This window comes from Meleagris gallopavo, chromosome 8, assembly GCF_905368555.1.
Source record: "Meleagris gallopavo chromosome 8, MGAL_WU_HG_1.1, whole genome shotgun sequence".
Taxonomy (NCBI): domain Eukaryota; kingdom Metazoa; phylum Chordata; class Aves; order Galliformes; family Phasianidae; genus Meleagris; species Meleagris gallopavo.
In genome coordinates, this window is record NC_139411.1 from 11321049 (window position 1) to 11342916 (window position 21868).

The 21868-nt window shown below is 44.3% G+C and overlaps 1 protein-coding gene across 6 annotated transcripts in view; it reads left to right on the top strand.

Annotated features, from left to right (window-relative positions):
• OIT3 (oncoprotein induced transcript 3) overlaps nucleotides 1-21868 on the top strand; it is a 29747-nt gene that overhangs the window by 3029 nt on the left and 4850 nt on the right. For 3 of the 6 annotated variants that reach the window (XM_085229640.1, XM_085229641.1, XM_085229639.1), the window contains exons 2-7: nucleotides 7472-7846; nucleotides 8353-8463; nucleotides 11888-12010; nucleotides 15120-15242; nucleotides 20149-20309; nucleotides 20830-21245. In XM_085229640.1, coding sequence (XP_085085766.1) covers nucleotides 7603-7846; nucleotides 8353-8463; nucleotides 11888-12010; nucleotides 15120-15242; nucleotides 20149-20309; nucleotides 20830-21245 — 1178 coding nt within the window. In that variant the 5' untranslated portion in view covers nucleotides 7472-7602. Of the gene's footprint in view, nucleotides 1-7; nucleotides 7163-7471; nucleotides 7847-8352; nucleotides 8464-11887; nucleotides 12011-15119; nucleotides 15243-20148; nucleotides 20310-20829; nucleotides 21246-21868 lie in introns of those variants that run through there. The other 3 variants (XR_014884781.1, XM_085229638.1, XM_010714323.4) reach the window with 3 other exon arrangements.

The following is a 21868-nucleotide window of genomic DNA, read 5'->3' on the forward strand; positions in this document are numbered from 1 at the left end:
GATGATCTCTTTGCTTCAACTTCTTACAAAGCTGTGGGTTTGGTGGGTTTGTGTGTTGCCTGTTAGATCATTGTACTGTATCAGTCAAGTAAATGTGGCCAAGCTTGCCTCACCTTTCTAAACTGGTAGAGCAGTTTATTTGATCTACTCTGCGAAGGTTTTTTTTGTGGAGCTGTAAATATAAACTGCATTTCTGTGCCATGTTGCATGACTATTTAGTTTTCACATGAGGAGTAATCTTTGTTAATTTGAAGTATTTTTTATCTTTTCCCATATTGCTCTTAAAATTGGTTTTATTTCTGTATTGACATAAAAAGGGTGAGAAATAAAATACAGAAATGGAATTGAAACCCTGGACTATTGGAGAAGCTGGTTCGACACTGTGTCCCCCTGTGAGGTTGTAAAAGGTGGATTCTGCTTCTGTTTCCGCCTCAGTTACTTAATTGGAGTTTTGTTGTCTGTTTGTATGGTATTTGAGAGTCGTGGAAAAAACACTGGGTACTGTAGTACTTTTGGAAAACAGTCTTAAACACCAAGTTGAACATCAGAGGGCTCAGAAAGGGAAGGCAGCTAACTGGTCTTATTCACTAGGAGTTGTGTAAGTACATAACTAACATGATTTTTTAATGCGGATTTTGTGATCTACATGTATAGAGTTTGCTCATATTTTGCCAAACTTGTGTTCACTCTCTGATCTCAACAGGCTTTCCCATTGGCACTTTGTCCTAGGACAAACTGTTTACAGAAACAACGGCTATCTCAAAGTCCTTGACATTACTGCAATCCATCTCAGCAGCCTGTCAGGGGTTATTGTGAACATACATCCTCAAATCAATTGCAGACAAGGGTGCTGTCACGTGTGTTTGAGCACTTCTTGCTCTTGGTGCAGGAAGTGCTGATTAGCTCTTCCTCCTGGCCCTTCTGGGCAGGCTGCAGAAGCTGCTCATGCCCGGCAGCTCTTCTTGGCACACTACGCTTTCATCAAACATTGATGGCTGCGAAAAGGCTGGTCTCATCAAACACTGAAGCGTCTAGATTCATTACTCTATTTCATACAGCATAAGACTTTCTAGCACAGATCTTTTTTCGAAGAGTACGAGTTCCTTGTGTAAGGACAGTGAAGCCCCACATCTCTGGGAGAGCTGAGAAATGCTGCCACCTACACCATTTGCACCATTTATGGCATTAAGAATAGACATAGCTTAGCAGCAAGATTGGGAACTCCCATCTGTTAGGTACCAAAACAAAATTCCAGCCCTCTGTTTAAGTACTGCCTTCCCTCTTCGTATCTTTTAACCTCCACTGATGACCAGTTTTAAGTAGTAATATTTTGATTCCCGTTCTTATTGCTGCTTGGGAAGTCAGGATTGCACATCTTTGGTGGGAGGAAATGGAGGTCAGAAAGAACGAATTTGTCAGGTCTGCCTAGAAAGTATAGGCGCTCCACTGGACTTCTTTTTGTCTCTTGGAGGGCCTATTTGCAAGAGACTTTATTTCTCCCTCTGGAATAATTGCTCCAGCCCCCTAAGGCAGAGATTTGCAGTGTTCTGCTCCAGTACGGAATAGTGTTATTTGTGGTGGAATCAGGCCTATGCGTATCACCTGAAGTGACTTGCAAAGCAAAAAAGAAAATGCTGATAGTAGCGTTGCCTCAGCTGGTGCCTCCTCCAGAAGACGCAGCCTGTCTTTGCTGTGGATCAAAAAGATGTGTAGAGGCAGCGTGCTGCCTTCTTCAACTTTATACTGATTTCTTGTACTAGGCACTTACAGTAATTCAGGGTAGAATTGTTTCCGGCAGTGCTGGGGCATCTCGTAGCTTTAGTGCCTTATAGATTACTTAAAAGAGACTGTTTATAAGGCTGTTGAGGCTCAAAACTGCTATGATGCAATTTATTTCCATACATTAATTGCTAATTGTCACTTGTGTGTCAAAATACTGCTGTGTCAGTTCTAATATACTTACAGAATAAAAGCAGCTAGTAATAAAATGGTTCAGAGAGAAGTGCATATACCTCTAACACTATCAGAATATTCAATTCAATCCTGTCAGTTTTATTTACCCAGGAACTTAAGTATGAATCAACCTGTGAGTGAAAATGGCACAATATAATTTCCTGTGCCTCACTGTATTATTTTATGTTCAAATTTAGTTTCTGTTCTGGGAATTCACATAATCACCTTCTGAGGGTTATCTCCCTTGCTAGCTTTGCACAGTGAATTTTTTTCTCCTTTCCTGTGTTTGAAAAAACTTTCCTGCTACTGTAAGCTGTCAGCATGATATAACCACAAATACTTTTGGTGGTGGTGATGGGAGCAACAACAGTCATCTATAAAGCAGCTTTTGTTGTTCGCTGGAATCGTTCACAACTGAGAAAGACCCCAGCGCTGAGGTGGAGCGTATATTGCACTGCACTGCCAAGGGGAGCGCAGAGGGAAACCACTGAGAACATTCTGTAGTGTGCAGTGCGGGTGGCCTATCTCCACAAAGTAGTCAAATACGTTGCTCTCTGTCTTATGTAAATTCAAGACGAAAAGAACAAAGCCATTTTTTCCTCTGGGATTTGAAGTAAGCACATCAGTCTTGACGTTGTCCCTTTGCTCTGTTGCACCAGCCCACTGCAGAAGTGTGGGATATAATAGTGGGAAAACTGCTTGATTGTGCAATTGCTGTAGGCTTAGCTTTATTGCCTGTGGATGGAGAGCTTGTAGATGATTTCCTGAGGGAAACTGTACAACCACTGTTCGTAAGCAGAGAGGGACCTGTGTACGTATAGAAGTATATATGCACATATATGTTGAAGCATATATTTTAATCTGTTCTCTGTAATAGGAGCTGCGTCTTAGTGGAATTAGAAAGATCCCTTTGTGTTCCTTCACTCTGTCCTTTGTGTATCTCACTGACAATCATGGTGCATCTGTTTTGATAGAAAGAGGTTTTGAGATGACTAGCCCAGTCATCTCATCTACACACAGAGCATAGGGTTGTGGCCTGCAACTTAGCTTAATTGCCTTTCAACACATAAAGCAGAGGTCCTCAATTACTCAGTCTTACATTGAGATTAATTCAATACTGTTGGGTTCCTTGCTTTCATTATTTAGACAGTAAACATAAAATTACTACAGAAAGATGTCATTGCCTTGCTTGATAATCTTGCCGCAGTGATTGGTTTATGTGATCAGAAGTGGAAAGGGATTTTGCCTAGCATAAGAACAGCTTACTTCCCTGTGGGACACCATTCCATCAAGATGACTGATGTTCCTATTGTAGCCTGAGTCCCAGAACTTATTTGCAATCTGTACTCAGGATGTTCAGTTCTCCTTTTGATCACTATTTCCTGCAGTTAAAGCTCTCTAGCTGGCATTTTCTGGCTGAGGGGGAGCCATGAAGTTGTATGACTTGGGGAAGGAGCAGAGATAACAACAACAAGCACCCATCTGTTCTTCTTTTCCATCCCTTTGGGATGTCCGGGTGTCCCCTGGTTAGAATTCTTCTCCAGATAAGATAGTGAAGGTGTCACTGGGGGGCAGTCAGGCAAGAAAACAATAGTGAATTGAGTCCAAAACATAAGATCGATCAGTAAGTTGACAGTAAGGAGCAGAGCTCCTCTTTGGAGGTCAAGGCTGGAGCTGTATCCAACATCCCTTCAGCTTCTTCCTCTGATAAACTTCCAGGACAGCTATCCTAGTTGCTTTTCAGAAGCTTTGGGGTCAGAAGCTCTGCTGAGGGAAGGCAGCACAGAGGCATAGCGTGTGCAAGGTCTATCAAGGCTCTGTTACTTGAGTATTAACTATTCTTTGGTCGAGTGGGATGTTCCAGTACTTGTTTTTCTGTCTCTGCTTCGTTGTCCAGCCACAGCCAGTGTCTTCAATGGGTGAGTGAAGAGGCATTGCCTTCAAGCTTATTCCATTCATCATCTTTAAGATCCACAGCAGACATTAGTATTCTCAGGTGAAAGACTATGAGAAGTGAGAGTGATCTCTTTTCTTTGAAGGCAGTGTGAGATTCTCTCCAGCTGGAAAGGTCTTTGCAGAGCTCGAAGCCTTCCATACTGGGAGAATCTTCACTGCCAAGCACTGTGAGATTTCCTTCTCCTTTAGAAGGAGAGACTCCACAAGAAGCTACTGAGCTACTTTTTCACTCACTTCCTTAAGACTGACAAGCCTTAACTGAATTTGGAGTTGTAACGCAGTGCTGCTCATCTTGTTCCTTGTTTATGTCAGAGCGGAGACTTCCAGTTACGCTATGTGCATGGGATCAATCTCTGCAGAATGGCGGGCTTATGAATGCTTGCTGGAGCCTGATTTGTCATCTAATATATGTGCTAGCATGTCAGCTAGAGAGCTAATGATATCATCATGGTTACAAATGGAAAGGCTTTACTTGATAGCTGGTGCTTGTCAGGCTGAATTACTTGGTCCGTGCAGAAGGCGCTGGGGAGGAAAAAAATTGAGCCAAGAAAAATGAAAAATGGAAGGGACTGGAGACCATTGTACGTCTTGTGCAAAACCCTAGAGTTTCCAGCCTCCAAGGAGAGCAGATTGATTGGTTTGTCCCACATATTTGTGGAATTTCTTCTTAAAACCTCAGATTAGTTTTTGGCAAGCTGCAGCACCAAAGAGTGCCTGGTGTCTGCAGGGGAGTTGTCCTGGGGCAGCCTTGGTAGTCCAGGGGTGCCTGTGATGGTTTGTTGTGTTCCAAAGAGCAAAGTCTGCTTTTTCTGTGTGTCTGCCTCCCCTTTACTCCTGCCTGAACCTCTCAGGTAAATGGAAGATGAGAGGGTGTGCAATTTCATTTACCTGAAGTGCTGCTTCCAGCTCCCTCTGAGCTGTTGCATCTTCATCTCAGTTGATTTTGTCTTTAAACTCTCTCCTGTCTGCTTAGGAGACAACATGAGCTGAGTGACAGTTTACAGAGTCTATCTACAAAGGATATTTCATAAAGCTAATTATACTGTATGAGAGCTAATGAGCATGTGTATTTTTGGTGCTGCCCAGCTGGGAAACTGACAGGGCATTCCTTGCTTTGGCCTCATTTGGCTTTTAACATAAGAAGTTTTTAATCTTAGTCAGTGACTCACTCTTAGGCCACACCAAATCACGTTGTGGAAACCAAATGCGGGAATCCCAAAGGAGGCTCTTTTCAGCTGTGCGCAAAGAAAAGACAGAACCCAACTTTCACTGTCCTGAGAAGTCAAACAAGCTCTTGGAGAGTGGGACTGAACAGCACTGCTGCTGTCTGTGGTTAGGGGGAGGCAAGGAGAGGCAGGAAAGACAGTGGAGAACCGTGTGGTGAATACCATCAGAGGCTCCTGCTGCAGGCCCCCTGCTCCTTGGGACTGCTGAGTGCTGCTTTTGGTGGGAGTGAATCTGCTCCTCTGTGCGTCTTGTGAAATACCGCATTGTGGATTCCCCGTGTGACAGACCTGTTCTCATGCTGGCTTGCAGCTCTGCAGCACTCTCGTAGCTACAGCAGCTGCTCCTGTTTTTATACTGCATTAGAGGCTAAACAAAACGTGCCTGTGGGTGAGGATGGCGTAACGGTTTTGTTCAAGAGAAGTGTTGCATTTATGAGGAGGTACGAGATAGCACGCCAGCAAGGGAGATGTTTACGGAGAATATGGCTTAATTGGAGTGAAAGCCCGTTTTCAGAAACACGTACAGTTCTCCCTTGAAAGCCAGTGAAGCAAATCAAAATTCTGAAGCAAGATTTGTCTACATCTAGACCACTTTAATAGAAACAACATAATGTCCCCCCCGATTGCATCCCACTGTTCTTCAAACAAACTGAAAGGACAATTTTAGAACTTGAGATGTGGTGTGGAAAGTACAGTGTATCCCAGCCTTGAGAGGCTTTAATCAGAATGATTGGTTTTGTTAGCTTAATTCCAGCAAACAGAAATCAATTCTCCTTACTCAAGACAATATTAGCATTCATTTTGTTTATTAGGGGATAGCTAGTTAAGGGTAAGTGGTGCTTAGTCAGGTATGTGGAAATGAAACCCCTGGACTTTTAGTGAGGAAGCTGCCAAATCAGAGTTAATGAGAAGAATGCTGAAAATGTAATGAATGCTTCAATTCTAATTTTTTCTTTCTCCCTGTGTTATTCTTCTGTTGTAATTGTTCTCATAAGGCTCAGAAAGGCCACTAAGAAGGGACATGCACCTCGAGCACAACACATACATACCAGGAGGTCTGTGTGTTTAGATTTTGCCCTCACAGACACTCACTTTGCATCCAAACATCTGAACTCTTATGGAGCCAGAGAGGATTAGTTGGCTTACAAGGAACATGATTGATAGAGTTGAACATTTTTTGCTCAGACCTTCATGCCCTCTAGATTTTAAGATGAGAAAGAGATATGGGGAAGCTGTGTCAGATGCAGTGAGACAATATCATCACACAAAAGCTCAATAGATGCTGTAAATCATAAAGGTGGGCTGCTTTTGACAGGGGGGGAATGTGGATGACAGAAGGTGAAGGAGACCAGGGTACATCTAAGTGGATCTTTAAATACAGTGGGCTGCCATTTCTCAATCTTGTCCCTCTACAGCATTTACAGAGTGTACAGATTCAAGTTGTATCTCTTTATCTCAGTTTGGTATAAATGTACAGAGCTATACAAAAGATGATGAAGAACAAAAGACCTGGTAAATGGAGCAGGGCCACTTTCTCCTACCTCGCTTGACTCAGTTAGAGACAGTCTGCTGGGCTATAGATCAGCTCCACTGTGATCTGGGAGAGCAGTTGTTATAATTAGCTGTTTAAAATTGTGCCCTGAAATGAGTAGGAGCTGTTAAATTATACTTACAGATTGCTTGCAGTTATACAGGTATCTAATAATTGAATATTTTCTTTCTGTGAGTCTTAAAGATAACATATCTTGCAGTTTGCTTTTGAACTGATGCTTTGCAGGGTGATTTTGACCTGTAGTTATGACAACTCAACTGTGAGGGCCAAAATGAGCTATAGGAGGATTTTCAGAGGCTGCTTCACCTGTTTGAATTCTGATCCTCTTCTCCAAGGCATGTGACAGTGCCACTAGGTGCTTGCAGGTACTCGGTTAGCACCTGACACATGGGTGAATGTCCTAGGCTTGATCCTGTGCTCTCAGGACACATTTCTTCTGGCAAAATCATTCTCCAGGCCTCAAGTTTGCTTATAAGTATGTATGTATACATATATATTTATTTTTTTCTGTAATTGTCTGCAGCAGCTATAGAACAAGTCGCGCTGTTGGATAATGTTGTAAGAGCTCAGTTAGTTCATTTCTTCAAAGACGTTTAAGTCAAGCTGTCAGAGATTTTCCACAAGGTAGCTAGCTGGTATTGCTCTTACCCCAGGGATCACTGTCTAAATGATTCAGTTAAGTCAGGAATAGAAAAATAAATTTAGCGTCCTTTGTAATTATAAGTCAACAACTCAATTTGGTATCTACTAGATGTTGTCTCTTGTGTCTTGCTGCTTGCCCCAGCCCTGGACCCCTGCTCTGCCTACATCAGCCTGAATGAGCCCTGGAGGAACACCGATCATCAGATAAATGGCTCCCACGGCCAGCCCACGTGCGATAACCAGATCGATGGGGAGTGGTACCGCTTCACCGGCATGGCTGGCGATGCTATGCCTACCTTCTGCATCCCCGAGAACCACTGTGGGACGCACGCTCCCATCTGGCTGAACGGCAGCCACCCACGAGAGTCGGATGGCGTCGTCTCACGCCAGGCCTGTGCCAGCTTCAGCGGGAACTGCTGCCTTTGGAACACCACGATCGACGTCAAGGCGTGTCCGGGCGGGTACTATGTCTATCACTTAACAAAGCCCAGTGTTTGCTTCCACGCGTATTGTGGGCGTAAGTAACTGCAACGGTAGCTTTTCTGAAATCTGTTTGTCCTTGTGATGCAGGAACATTGCGAACATTCTTATTCCTCAAAGGGTCTGACTGCATTCTTACTTTCTCACCCAGAAACATGTCAGGTGATGCAACGCCTGTCTACATGACACTGGTTAGACTGTTCTATCTAGCTGAATTCTAGACTTTGTTCAGCTAACAGAAATCTTTCATAGCTGACCTGGCCACAGTGATTTAATGATCACCGTGGGCCTTGTGGCTTGTCTTGGCATGCTGCTTCATTTGCATCTTCATCTTATAGTAATTAAAATAGACCTAGTAATAATATAATAATAATATAGGAAATAAGCTAGATTCTGATCAGCTTCCACCAGTTCAGCTTTCTTGTTGTGGGACAGGTCTGTGACTGATGGACTGGCTGCAAGCTGCAAAGCTGACTGTAGAAATACAGTGTTTTCAGTGTGTGCTCAGTGGTTCGTGTTGAAAACACTTCTGTTGTTCCCTAGATTTTTATGACATCTGTGATGTGGTGGATTGCCAAGGCTCCTGTCTGGACACCAATGACTGCACGTGTTCCCCGGGGACAACACTTGGACCTGATGGACAGACGTGTCTTGGTAAGTACGGAAACAAGTGCCGTCAGTTACTGATGTTTTCTTTCCCTTTTGTTTTTCGTTGCTCACCCTTCAGTCTATTGTCTTGAAAAGCAGTATAAAAAGAGTAAGTAGGCTGAGGTTAATTTTTTCTGCACTGCTTGGAACGGGTCTTTGATCCTGTAAATGGTTCCTGATCTCCCCCCAAGGGGTGATATGCAACACTGCACAACTGAATACCTTCCTGTCCCTAGCGCTATCCCAGGTGGAGAGGCTAGATTTGCTTTCTTTGTGGTCCAGCAGTAGGTTGCCTATGCCAAGAGCAGCCAAAAGCACAGATTCTTTGCATCAACCTGGTACAGCCTCATTGATATTCAGGGAGGACTCTGCACTCTCTCATTAGACATTTCCTCTCAGCTGCTCTGCCTAATGCCTCTTTCCTCCAAGAAAAGACTCCTGGCTCGCCGGAGGCTACACATTACTCTTTACCATACTACTTAGCTCCTTTGTGCGGCATTGTCCAGGGCCTGGGGTTGGAGAAAAGTGAAAAAATTGTAGGTTGCAGCCTCAGGGATTTCAGCTGCGTGACACAGTGGTATTCAGTGACTGGCATTTGGTGGCTGCTCTGGCAGAGACCAGCATGTCTAGGAGGGATGGAGATGGAATGCTGTTAGTGAGAGCAGAGTAGGAAGGTGACCTTCAAGAATTTGAGGGGATCCCCATCATATCCCCTCAGGATATGGACAGCTTGTCCATGGTTATCCATGTGGTGCTGGGTGGGCTTAGGAAGATGGACTGTGGGGCAATGTAAGGGGCCAGAAAGAAGTGGCTGCTGAGCACCTACAGATTCACACTGATGGAGAGGAAGAGACGATGTCGGGAAGGAAGGAGTGCTAGCATTTGGGGGAAGTAGGATCTCATCTTTGAGACTTGGTTTGGTGGAGAAGTTGAGAGCAGAGTTGGTCCAGTAGGCTGCATGGCAGATGAGATTTTCCCATATGGACTCTAGCTGACCAAATAGGTGTGGGTGGGTTTTCTTCACACTCTGTGGGCATGTCTGTAGGCATCAGAGTAGGGGCTATGGTTGTTACAATCTGTGGAAAGAGCAGCCCTCCCCTGCTGCAGATCTATACTTTCTCACACTTTCAACAGGATGGTTTTGCTAAAGCTGCTCCACCTCTCCAGCTGAGTGACTGACTTAGCTCTCGCAGCTAATTAAAAGCATCTATCAACTGCTTCTCGACAAGACTTCCAGAGACAAGTGCCTTTGACTTGCACCAGCACTCAGTAAACGTGTGGCAGGCTCTCATGAAAGGAATTCCTGTGGCAGAAAGACACACAGGAGTCCTGAGTCCGGAGCCTGTCTGCACGTGCTGGAGATGCCTTCATCCCTCTGCAGCCAGGTAGGGCAGGATTTCTGCTCTACTGCTTCTCCTCATGATAAACAGATGGCATTGTCTCCTCTGTAGTAATCGTGCTGGTTTACCTGCCTGCAGCTCTAGTCATACAGCACATTCTTCCTTCTAATGGCTTTCTGTTGTGCTAGCTGCACAATCACATCTGCTTTGAACACAATCCTGCTGGCCTTCCAAAGAAACAAAAAAAACTATATTAGCCTTTCCTACATGAAGAATTTTCCTCCTTTCCCAGCTCAATGGCAGCTGAAGATGCTACAACAATGCAAAGCAGCTCACATCTGTCAATCTCCTTTACTGTGCTGACTTCTCTTCAGTGCATTATATGCTTTGAATCCCTGAGTAAAACTGCTGAGCCCAATTTATATTTCCATTTGAAAACTTACTTAGAGGTTAAAGATACCCTTAGATTTTGTCATGGATCTTCCAGCTCCGTGTGTTGCCTTTGACCTTTCGAATACCTGGATTCATCCACAATTAAAATTAGTTCAGCGCTTTCCCAGCACTGCTGGATGTTGCTGATGTGGAACAGCAGAGACAGATGTGCTGTGTGTTGCAGGGTTTGAAGGACCCACAGGGTGTACTGCTGGGTACAGCCCTTGATTAAGCCAAGCTCTAGGACCTTCTAGCAGTATCTCTGTGTCTTTGCCAGAAGCCCTTTCCCTCTTCACCCTCTGTTTTTAAGCAGCTTTAGTTCTACTTTTAAAAGGGAAAGTGTGGAGCCTGTCTCTCCTGGACATGCTTCCTCCATCCCAAGGCTGGGGACCAGCCATTCCTTTGACTAAAAATACTTTATTTGTGCCACTTGTGGAAGGAGACAACACCACTAGATGCAAGCTGCACATGCTGTCTATGTGTGGGGCCAATTTTATCCAAGAAATCTCATCTCTGACCTGTCTCTCAATTTGAAACTTCTCTTTTTTCTCGTTTTTGGGCTTCTTACAGCTAGTAAATGGTATCTTCTGAGCAGTTTGGGTGAATCCCCCTGCAAACCTTGATTGATGACTTCAACATTCTGGCCTGCCTAAGGGAAATCATCAGTTTTGTGGCTCAGCAATAGCAGTGGATGCACCTTCCTCTCTCTTGTTTGATTCCCTTTTTGCGTGCAGGGATTAAATAAAGCTAAAGAATGACGATCTTGGAGAACAAAATACCTTTTGAAAAACAGATGGATATAGACAAACTTTAACCTTTAAAAGAGAAAATGAGACGTTTTCACAGCTTTACCAAAAGATTCAAAAGCATCTTGTGCGCTTTTTCTATCAATAAATACCCTCAGCCGTCCCAAGGTGCTCTATGCAACCAGCTCAGAAATGTTTCCTGGAGAAATTCCATGGAGTTCATTGTATGTTTTGCTTTAATTTCAGCTTCATTTATATGTTTACAGCTGTTTTTTTATTCTTGTGCCTTTATTTTGAAATAAAGATTGAATCGTTCAAAATTGCTGTAGGATAATGAGCCACGTGTAGCAGTAGCAGGTGTGATACAAAAATAGATTGGGTTTATTTTTTATGGGTTCTTGTATTCAGCTAGTCTTATCAGGCAGCGCATGCTCACTCCATTTTAATGTCTTTGTGAGTGGGATGGGAAATGGTTAGGGATTAAAACATGGAACCAATTTGGAAATTTCCACTGGGACTGTGTCCGTCTTTACTCTGAAGTGGCTGCTGTGAGCATTCAGTCTTTCCTCACAGTCTGCTCTGTTCTTGAGTTAGACTTAGTGTGATAGAACAGTAGAAGGATGGTGCTTTTCACAAGTTTAACACTGCTGCAGGGGATTTTTACAATCTTGTTAGTGAGTTTCATTTCTGAAGATGTGCCCTTAGTTTTGTGAGCCATTGGAGTATGTGATTTTCTTGAGCCACTTCACAGCAGACAGTAGCCTGTAATGTTCAGCAGAATTGCCCTGATACATACCACAAGCCCAGGAAAACCAGTCTGCAGACCAGTCAGCGCTCCCACATGGCAACAGCCCCTTTTTGCCAGCTGTGTTTACCAGGGGCAGACACATTATGACACTTTGTTCTTTGCAGATGAAAATGAGTGTGAGCAGGACAACGGAGGCTGCAGCGAATTCTGTGTTAACCTGAAGAACTCCTTCCGATGTGAGTGTGGGATTGGGCGCACGCTGGGAAGCGATGGGAAAACCTGTGAAGGTGAGGTTTTGGCTATCGCAGTCTGCTGGGAAAAGTACAAATCATTAAATCATTCCCTTCCCCTTGCAGTATTACTTCTGTCTTTGCTCCTTGAAGCTGGGATGGAACATCGCTCCTATCACTTCTGTGCTTGCCAGTGATGCTCTTACTGAAACAGCCTTCTAATCAAGCTGAGAGGTGCTTCCTGGCTGTTCTCTCTGCCTTGTTCATTTCTGTTAGGATTTGCTTGTATTTATCTCTGTGGGAGGAAAGGCAGCAGTGGATCTGGGAGGTTGGTTGTCCAAAGAGAGCCAGTTATTGCTGAAGATACTGGGATTTGGCTTGGCAGATTTGTATGACAGGGGTACAGGGACAGATGTAGCACTAGGCATAGGGTAATGTCATGACATTAGAATGGAATGTGAGGATTTAATAGCCTCCCAGAGCAGAAATCAAGGAGAGAGGGGAATCCAGTCTGTGAGCAGAAGCTGGAGTTCAGATGAGAGCTACATTTGGACTGTTTGCTTTTATGTAAGCAGTTAGTTGTGGGCTCTGCCACAAACAATGGCTGCTGCTGCTACCTCCCAGAGATGGCACCACAAGATAGAAAATCCTTGAAGAGTTTAGACTGGTGCCTCAGCAGGGACTTAAAAACTAGAGTATTGCTTTGGGCTGTTGTTACTAGCAATGTACAAAAATCTTTGGGCAGAAATACGAAAGGCCAGCAAAAACTGACTGCTGCCTGATGTTTTTTCTGTGGTCAGCTGTGAAAAGTATGGTGGTTCCTCACAGACAAAGCTGCTGTCTTGCATGTTCACATACTGTGGGACTTCAGACAAGACTAATAGCTAACAAAGTGCCTTGCATTCAAGCCACCGATTTGCCAGAACTGAACACATCTGCAGCCTTTGTGCAGCCTTATTTGAGCAGCAGTGTGGCAGGCATCTGTAGTGCAGAGATGGTGAGAGGGGATGCCATTGTTTTTTTGGGCTGAACACCACCCACCTTTATGGAGTGCTGACAGATAGCTCCAAGCTGCAGTTTTTGTCCCTTTTTCTCCCATTTGATAGCGAAAAACCTTTCATTTCACTTTTGTGAAAAATCTCCTCTCCAAGCTCTGTTAATAAAACATCAGTCATCCAGATGACACTTCCCTGAGGAGAGATGCTGTACAGAGTGTTCCTGCACTGCTTGTTCATTTGTGTGGGACCAGAAGTGATCTGTGGGCTTGGTCCCTTCCATATCCAGCACTGAGCTGTTGGAGAGTCACATAAAATGGCTGTGCAACACGACAGCTTTTATTCTCACTCACCGCACACTTCTGACAGGACTGAAAGAGTCTGTGCTTGGAGACTCATTTGTTTTTTTGCTGTTTCCGACGTTGGTTTATAGCGCCCTTGATATATCATTTAATTTCCCCCTCTGAAAGAAGGATGGTGCTTTTCATGACTTTAACACTACTGCAGGGGATTTTTACAATCTTGTTAGTGAGTTTTATTTCTGAAGATGTGCCCTCAGTTTTGTGAGCCATTGGAGTATGTGATTTACTTGAGCCATTTCACAGCCGTTGCTGAAAAGAATGAATGTAAGAGGTTTAGCTTGAGTACATGAACCGATGAGACAGAGTAGGGTTAAGAGCATCTCAGTATTTCCTTCATAATGCTTTACCTGCTGTTTTGACATATCTTGATTTTCACGGTGTTATTGCCATTGCTGAAACACGCTGCCTCACTGTGCTCACATCCACTGTTTGGTCTCTGTAAACGTTCAGAGAGCGTTGATGAATGTCAATGGATGTGATTCTTTCCACACGAAGGAATTCAATGACGCTTCTTTGCGACATGTGCACTTCCATGTTGGATTCCATTTGGTCAGACTGCCCCTCTGCTGCCATCAGTTGTGCAGCAGCAGCAGCGTACAACAATTCTGGCAGGAAGGCTCAGCTTCTGCTGTCGTACCACCAACATCTGCCTCTGATGCTGTGGGCCAACGTAATAAAACAGGAGGCATTACTTTCGGAGCAGCCCTCGTATTTTGTTTTGTGGTTTGTGTGTATTATATTTATTCCTGTTTGGCTAAGAACATCTAAATATGTTCTTCCCAAAGGGTTGCAATAACAATCAAGCAGTGAAGGTTACTTAAAACAACTGCCTCCCACTCTGTTATTTTCTTTCTTATTTTCTTTATAATATAAAACCAACAACAGCTGTAAATGATCTTACCTTCTTTTGATTTTCACATATTCAGAATATGATTTGGATGAACTTTCCAAGCTCTTTTCTGCAGTTGTAGTAGCTGGGAATACGTTTTGCATGAAAATCCAGATTCTCAAAGAATTGCCTCAGCTGAACAGCACCAGTGTAAGAAAAGACATGAAAAATCCCCCAGTTAGCTGTGCTGTAGACTTTAGACAGAGAGAATTTAGGAACAGAATCAATCTTATACCATGAACTTGGTCATTCTGTTCCTGTAATGATGCACCTCAGGGCAACAGGCCAAGCCTTTAACTTGCACTGAATGAGCATAATTTCTGCTAACTCTTATAAGTAGAGTTTTCTCCTCAGTTTACAAAGGGAATGCAAGAGTATGTGGTATGTCTACATCCATCACAGCTGGGAAAACCTCAGGCAAAGAGTGTGTCTTGTCTTTGCTGTGCCCTGCTAGAGATGGGAACTGGCTGCATAGGGGTCTATCCTCCCTGAGATACCTGTGTGCTTTAATTCTGATGTGACTTAAGAATGAGTATGGTTCTATGTGGCAGAAGTTTGGGGAAAGTTTTCCCTTGTCTTTTTGAAGTAAGAAACAATGTACAAATTTAGATTAAGAGAATGTCTCAGAAGCCAGAAAGGGCAAAGCCTACTCAGCCACATTGTGTATGACAATTATAGCATACAATTTAATTTGGTAAGCTTTTTCGCAGAATTTCTTGTTAACTTCATGATGAAATAGCAAGCACAGGAAATTGGACAACTAAAAATAAGTTTCCATTACATTTTCTTGAAAGCAAGCTCACTGTGCTGCTGCCTTCAAGCTCAGCGCTGGCCATGCTACTTGTTAGTCAGCCAGGAGTACATGCTGAGGTCTGACAGCTGCCTGAGGAGCAGCGTGCTGATTTCCCCTTCTTTTGCAGAAATCGAAGGCTGCCACAATAACAATGGAGGCTGCAGCCATACCTGTATTGAAGTGGAAGACACATACCAGTGTGAATGCCCAAGGGGACTTGTTCTGTCGGAAGACAACCACACCTGCCAAGGTAGGTTAACAGATGGGACACCCAGCAAAGAATCTCCCTTGACAGCCTGTATTTCTTGCAGGTGAAATGTGTGTTTGAAGGAACTTCTCCTCTGCTTTTGTTGTTGTGTGTTCTTAGTATCTCCTTTCCAGTTTGGATAATGGAGCGTTGTCACGAATGACTGATCATCCAAAATGGAGAGGCTGCTCTTTTTATCAAGTGGGAGAAGAGAGACTGAGGACCCAGCTGGGTGCTTCTTGCATCACCAGCGGGTTTAGCATGATTAACTTATGAATAACTTATGATTAAGATCGATTAACATTTCCCATAATATTTCTCTGCTTAAGCTGTGCATGTTTTTGTCAGATTTATGGCTGTTAGAACTAAAATTTTCCATGCCTTAAACTGGGCTTTTTAAATTTCAGCTGAAGTGGTTCAGATACTTCCAAGAATGAGGTTAAAGAGACAGGCATTTTTTGCTCAACTTAAATTTCTCTGAAGCTATTACAGTCAATGCTGCCATACCTTGTAGGAGGATGCTTTTGCTAGGTTATTCTATGGAAAACTGTCCAAAATAACATCTGAAAATTGACCATTGCTTCTGCTAACCTTACATCTGAAGTACAGTCCCTTCCTGCACACAAGGAGTCCTTCTTGCCAACCTTACTCACACCTGTGGCACATGTCTGGAATAAACAGGTTCCCTTTCTTGAGTTGCTAAGTGAGATTCCCCTCAAATACACCCGGGCTCCCAGGAGTCAGTCTAGCTCTAGCAGTGAATGCAGGGAGCAGAGCATTAAGGAAGGAAGATCCTGAGGACATTGAGAGTTAGCTGGGGGTCTCCTCACGACTTCTTACAATCCAGAACTTGCATCCAGGATTCTTCTGAGTCTTAGAATCCTACAGCTAGCTGACCCCTCGAGTGCTGAAGGAATGAGCAGCCTGGCTGTCTTAAGAGATCTACTATGATCCTCTGCTGTAAGGACATACAGTTTAAAACTGCATCTTGATGACAGCCGTGTGGGTATGTGAAAGGCAGACAGATAATACTCTGGTGGGCATCATCTCGCTTGCCAGACCACTTTTCAGACCTGGTAGGCTCAGCATAAACTGGAGATAGTGACTGCTGCTCTAGTGGAGGCAGACCAAGCTGATAGCTCTCTGCTTGTACAGAGTTGGTGGGCCCACAAGGAACCTGTGCAGTTGCCTTCAGATATTTCCGTGGGGATTTGCTAATGGGCTTGAGCCATAGTCAGGGCAGGATATAAAATGAAGGAACCAGAGCCTGTCATGGTCTGATTTCCTTGGACTTTAGGTAATGCCAGAGAGGATGCACTCAGAGCTGAGTCTGTGATGAGGTGGAGGTTGGTGGCCCTGCCTGTAGCAAGGGGGTTGGAGATTCATGATTCTTGAGGTCCCTTCCAACCCAGGCCATTCTGTGATTCTGGAAAGGAGCAAGTCTTGCTGTTGAGGCAGGTTGGCTGCCCTTCTGGGGTGCTATCTCCCAACCTCACTCCCTCAGGAGTGACACAGAGTCAACGATGGTTCCTTCATCCCTTTCTGTCCTCCCATTTAAGTACCTAAGTGCTTAGAAGTGCTCGTGCAGCAGAAAAGAGATGCCAAGAGCCTGTGAGAAAGTGCTGCATCTGCAGAGATCCCATGAACACTACTCTGCAAGCAAAGCTAAGACTCACGGCTGCCTGCAGCAGGGCTGAGTTGCCCTCTGTTGTCTGGATGTCCTCTGTTTTGGCATGTTGTAATCTGAGCTTCCTTTTCACGCATCAATCTTCTGCACTCCTGTTTACAGGCACTGCACATTTGGGATTCAGTACCGCTTACTGCTCTACCAGATCCCGGTGGGGAGGAGGTGATAGGGATTTCTAAGAGCTCTGATTATTCATATTGACTGAAGGTGTGATTGATGGATAAAAGCCAGAAAGAGCAATGTTCTTCAATCTTGGCTTCCCGAGGCAACCCCAGCAGGATTAGAAGGCCATGCATTTCCCAGCCAGCATTTCTTCTTCTTTGGCAGCTGCTAATGAGAGCAGCAGCACGGCCAGGTGCCAAGCTGAGGCTTGCAATAAGACAACTCATAAAGTGAGATTGCTCGTTCTTTTGCATTTCACGCCCCTACCCAATGGCCTGCAATTTTGAGGGGATATGACAGAATATATCTGGAACTGTACCACACAATTTTTTGTGGCATCTAACCAAGCTTACAGTTATACAAGTAGCAGAGCAGGGCAGGCACAATTGCCTGAAGCTATTATATCTGCACCTTATCAACCCTCCCCTGTGCAGCTTATATATTCAAAGCAAATATTAATCTTCTTCCACAGATATAACAGCCTGGGCTGAAATTTCCCCACAGGGATACCAGCCAGCCATACCATTTGGAATTCAGGGGACCACTTTTGTACCCCACCTCTTTTTGAAATGTGATTGTGAAATGCTCTTTTCCCCTCTCCCACATCCGAGCCTTGTGTACACTCCACAGGGAATGATGATGCAGCTTATTTCTGCTTGTAGTAGTGGCTCAGGGTTCCCTGGAACTGGAAAACCTTCACTCAAAGAAAATGCCTGCTCTAAGCAGTTGTACTTTGAAAGGCCACAAGGAACAAGGTGCCAGCTGCTGGAAGCTGCATAAACCACAAAACTTGCCACAGAAGCTTTCTACAGTGGTCAAGGTAATATGCAGATATTGACACAAAGGAGACTTTAAAGTGCATAACGAGGAGGCCTTGCCAACATTCAGATGCTCGTCTGTGTGAACTGAAATGTTTGACAGGCAAAGTATGAGCGAGGCCCTGGGGAGCCTTCCTGGCTGGGATGAGTCCAGGGCAGCAATGCACCCAACAGCAAGGCAGGGGAGTGCAGCTCTCTGAATGCGTGAAAAATTCTGTGAATAAAGGTGGATTCGTTGGTCCACAGGATAACCCATTTCTGCTGGGCATCTCAGGCATGGCAGCTGGGAGCTCATCACCCGCAACGGAATAACATGTTTGCATGTAGTCACTGGTACACTGCCAGCTCCTTCTCAGCTCCCCCTGCACTGCTGTTGCTGCCATTGTCTGTTCTGGGGAAATCAGGCCTACTCCTAGCTAAATCATGCTGGTGCAAATAGTCTCCCTGCTTGCAATGCACCACTAAACATGTAGAACCGAAGCTCAGGTCTTGATTGTGATTAGTCTTCTGAGTGCAGATGTCTAATGTGGTTTGAATTGCATTACCAGTTATTCTGAGGAGGTTCCCAGTGTGTTTTGGTTTGCTTAGCAGAGAGTGAGATTGAATCAAAAGTACATCTGCCCACAGGTGTAGTCATATGTGCTTTCATTCATTTGTTTCCATGCACAGGTGGTAGCGTGCACATAAACGTCTCCTGCAGTACCAGAACAGGGGTTGAATGGCACAGCTGACTTACTTTTCTCTCCTTTAGTGCCACTCAAAGACATTTAGAAAGAGACAGAAGGAAATTTAGCCCTGAACTTTGGAGAATTGCACTAGGGATGCAAACCTTCTTGCCCAGAAGTACACCTTTATAAAGGCACTATGTTTCTGTTCATTGAGTCCCTAGAACAGTGAAGCTCTGAATCCGCATTGATCCTTTCAGTTCTCCAAAGGATATTCTTGCTGTCTGCATTATAGTGTTCTCAAAGTCCCTTGTCTCCTTGTGAGCTTTGCATTTGACTTGCTCAGTTATTCCCACTTGCCTTCTGTTGCCAGTGGAAGAAAAGTTAAGGTAATTCTTAGTACTTTAGTTTTCCATTCTAACCCTGCAGTGTCATTAGGAACGCATATTGCTTTGGGCACACTGCATTCATTTTAGCATATCACCTTGAAAATGATGAGGTTTTTTTTTTTTAAAAATAATTCCCTGCAGGTGCACAGTAGCTGTTACAAATATACATTAGCTGGGACATGAGAATTTTTTAACTGGAGGTAGAAGGCAGGTTTTAGCAGTTTTCCTTTTATCCAAAGTCCATGGATACTAAATCTCATAAACGTGATCAGAATAGGTAAGGCAGATCATGTGAATGCCAAGGATTCCAAATATAATTAATTTTAGAGAAAATCTTAGGGAGCTAACATATTTGCAAAAAGTTTTGTCGTGTGATTTTAGAACATTCTAGATATAATTCTGGGGAGAATTCGTTTTTCTGGCTGAGAAGGGACTGTAATATAAGCAGTAGTATGCTTGTCCTATGTGTAATTGAATAGATATGTATATGCTCTAGGGATATCTGCAGCAATTACTTCTTCAATGGAAATTATTCCCTCTTTCCTTTTTTCATTTTGTCCAGTCTCTATGCTTCTTCCCACTTCTTGTGTAATAGAATTAATTGGGAAAAAAAACATTCTCTTGAAGTCGTTTATGAAAATTAAATGTAGGTTGGAATGAAGTAGAGTTCTCTAATTGCATTTGTCAGAGCTGGGTGTGTTACTCATAAAAATATTGATTATTATGGCATTTTGAGATGCTTTTATTGGCATCTCCATAGAATCATACTGCCTTGTTTTGACGTTCTCTATTTGATGCAAAACCTGACACAGAGTCTTAAAAAATGTCTTTGCCTGCAGCACTGTGAATTTGCTAGCTGTATCTGGGAAGGGCTATTCCCAGATCACAGTTGTGCTAGAGATCATCAATCAGAACTGTGCTGACCCAAGTGCAGCTGGAAATACAGCATAGCTATGTTTCTGCTGCAGCTCTAGCTTCTGTGGCATCATTGCGTTAGAAGAACTCAGGGCAGTGGTAGTTCAGTATTGCACATATGGCAGTTTGAGATAGATAGATTACTACAGTAAGATGATAATCATAAATGCAACATATTTTCCCCCATTTTTTGTCCCTCAGTAATGATTGGCAGAGTCCTTACCCAACTCTGCTACATTCATACCCCAGACTTCTGGTAATTTTTTCTTGCAGTTCCAGTGCTCTGCAAGTCCAGCTCTATTGAGGTGAGCATCCCAAAGGATCTGGTTGGAGGCTTGGACCTTTCTCTCATCAACACTTCCTGCAAAGGAGTATCCAACGGCACTCATGTCAACATCCATTTCTCCTTGAAGTCCTGTGGCACCGTTGTAGATGTATGTATACCCATTGCTGTCCTGCCCTTTGGGATCACTCTGGTTTGAGGACTTGGTTGGTAGCCTGTTTGGGAAATAAAGTTAACTTAGCTGACTGGGGCCACTTCTGGTCTTCCGGTCCACTGGCCTCAGGGAAGATGTGGGGTGGCATCCCAAAGCAGGGAGAGCTTGTTCCATCTCCTCTCCTGTGGTGTGCATCTGTCAGCATATGTACAAGCTCACCCAGCACTTCACAGAGGTGGCTTCACCGTCATCCTGGCATGGAAAGGCCAGTAGTGCCATTTTCAGCCTCCTGTGGGGGCACCCTCTCGTCCTAGATTGTATTCTGAGGGTTGCACTGGCAACTGTTCAGGAAGATGAACATTGCCCTGGCTGCAGTGGATACGTTCACATGCTGTACTTTCAGTGGCTGGTTCATGTCTAAGTTTCCTGCACAAGGCAAATTCAACTGCTGATCTGAACTCAGAGAAGCCCTTCTCGGTTATCTGCCCTTTCCTTTAAACCCTTTTCTTTCCCGTAGGTCATAAATGACAAAATCATTGCCACCAATCTGGTGACTGGCTTGCCAAAACAGACTCCAGGGAGCAATGGAGACATCATTGTCCGCACCAGCAAGCTGCTGATCCCAGTGACCTGTGAGTTTCCACGGCGGTACACAATCTCTGAAGGTTACGTGCCCAATCTCAAGAACTCACCCTTGGAAATAATGAGTCGTAACAGAGGCATCTTCCCCTTCACCCTTGAGATCTTCAAAGATAAAGACTTTGATGAACCCTACAGGGGTGCTCCACCCACCCTCAAGCTTCGGGACTCTCTGTACTTTGGGATTGAGCCCTTGGTGCATGTCAGTGGACTGGAGACACTCGTTGAGAGCTGCTTTGCCACTCCCACCTCCAAAATCGATGAGATCCTGAAGTACTACCTGATTCAAGATGGGTGAGTTCTCTGTTCCCTTTCTTGTTGGCTGTTAGATGGAAAGTGGCAGTGGGACAGTCACATCACCTGTGTGACACAGGAAATGCTGTCACTTCTCAGCAGTGTTATTTACCATGTTCTTTGCGGTCACCAGCAGCCAGGCTGTCAAGCTGAAACTACCCGTATTATCACAGCAATTGGGAGGTAGTAAAATAGGTTTCCTCAAGCCTTTACAGGGCATCTTTTTTTTGTAATTAGCTTGTGGATAATTGAGTTGGCTCCTATAAATGAGATTCTTGCTGACAGTCCTCTCTCTGCCAGCCTGCAAAGCGCCTGCCTGTTTGGCAGAGCCCCTCTGGCAGGGTGTCATTGCCGTGCAGCTGCTTCAGCACCGGAGAAGGTTCTTAATCATTTTCCCATACTGGCCTTCCTATAGCATGTGCCAGAAGACTACCTGGCTCATTCTGGTTGGAGCTTCACAAGCTTCCTTTGCTTTGCTCTTTCTCTAATACCTATCAATCGCTGCAGTGGATATAGGGTCCCTCTGGCTGTAATTTTCTAGAGTTTTTGGGAATAGTGATCATTCCAGGATGTGCTAGTAAAAAAACCTCAGTGTGGGTCTCTGGATTCACTAGTCTCTTTGG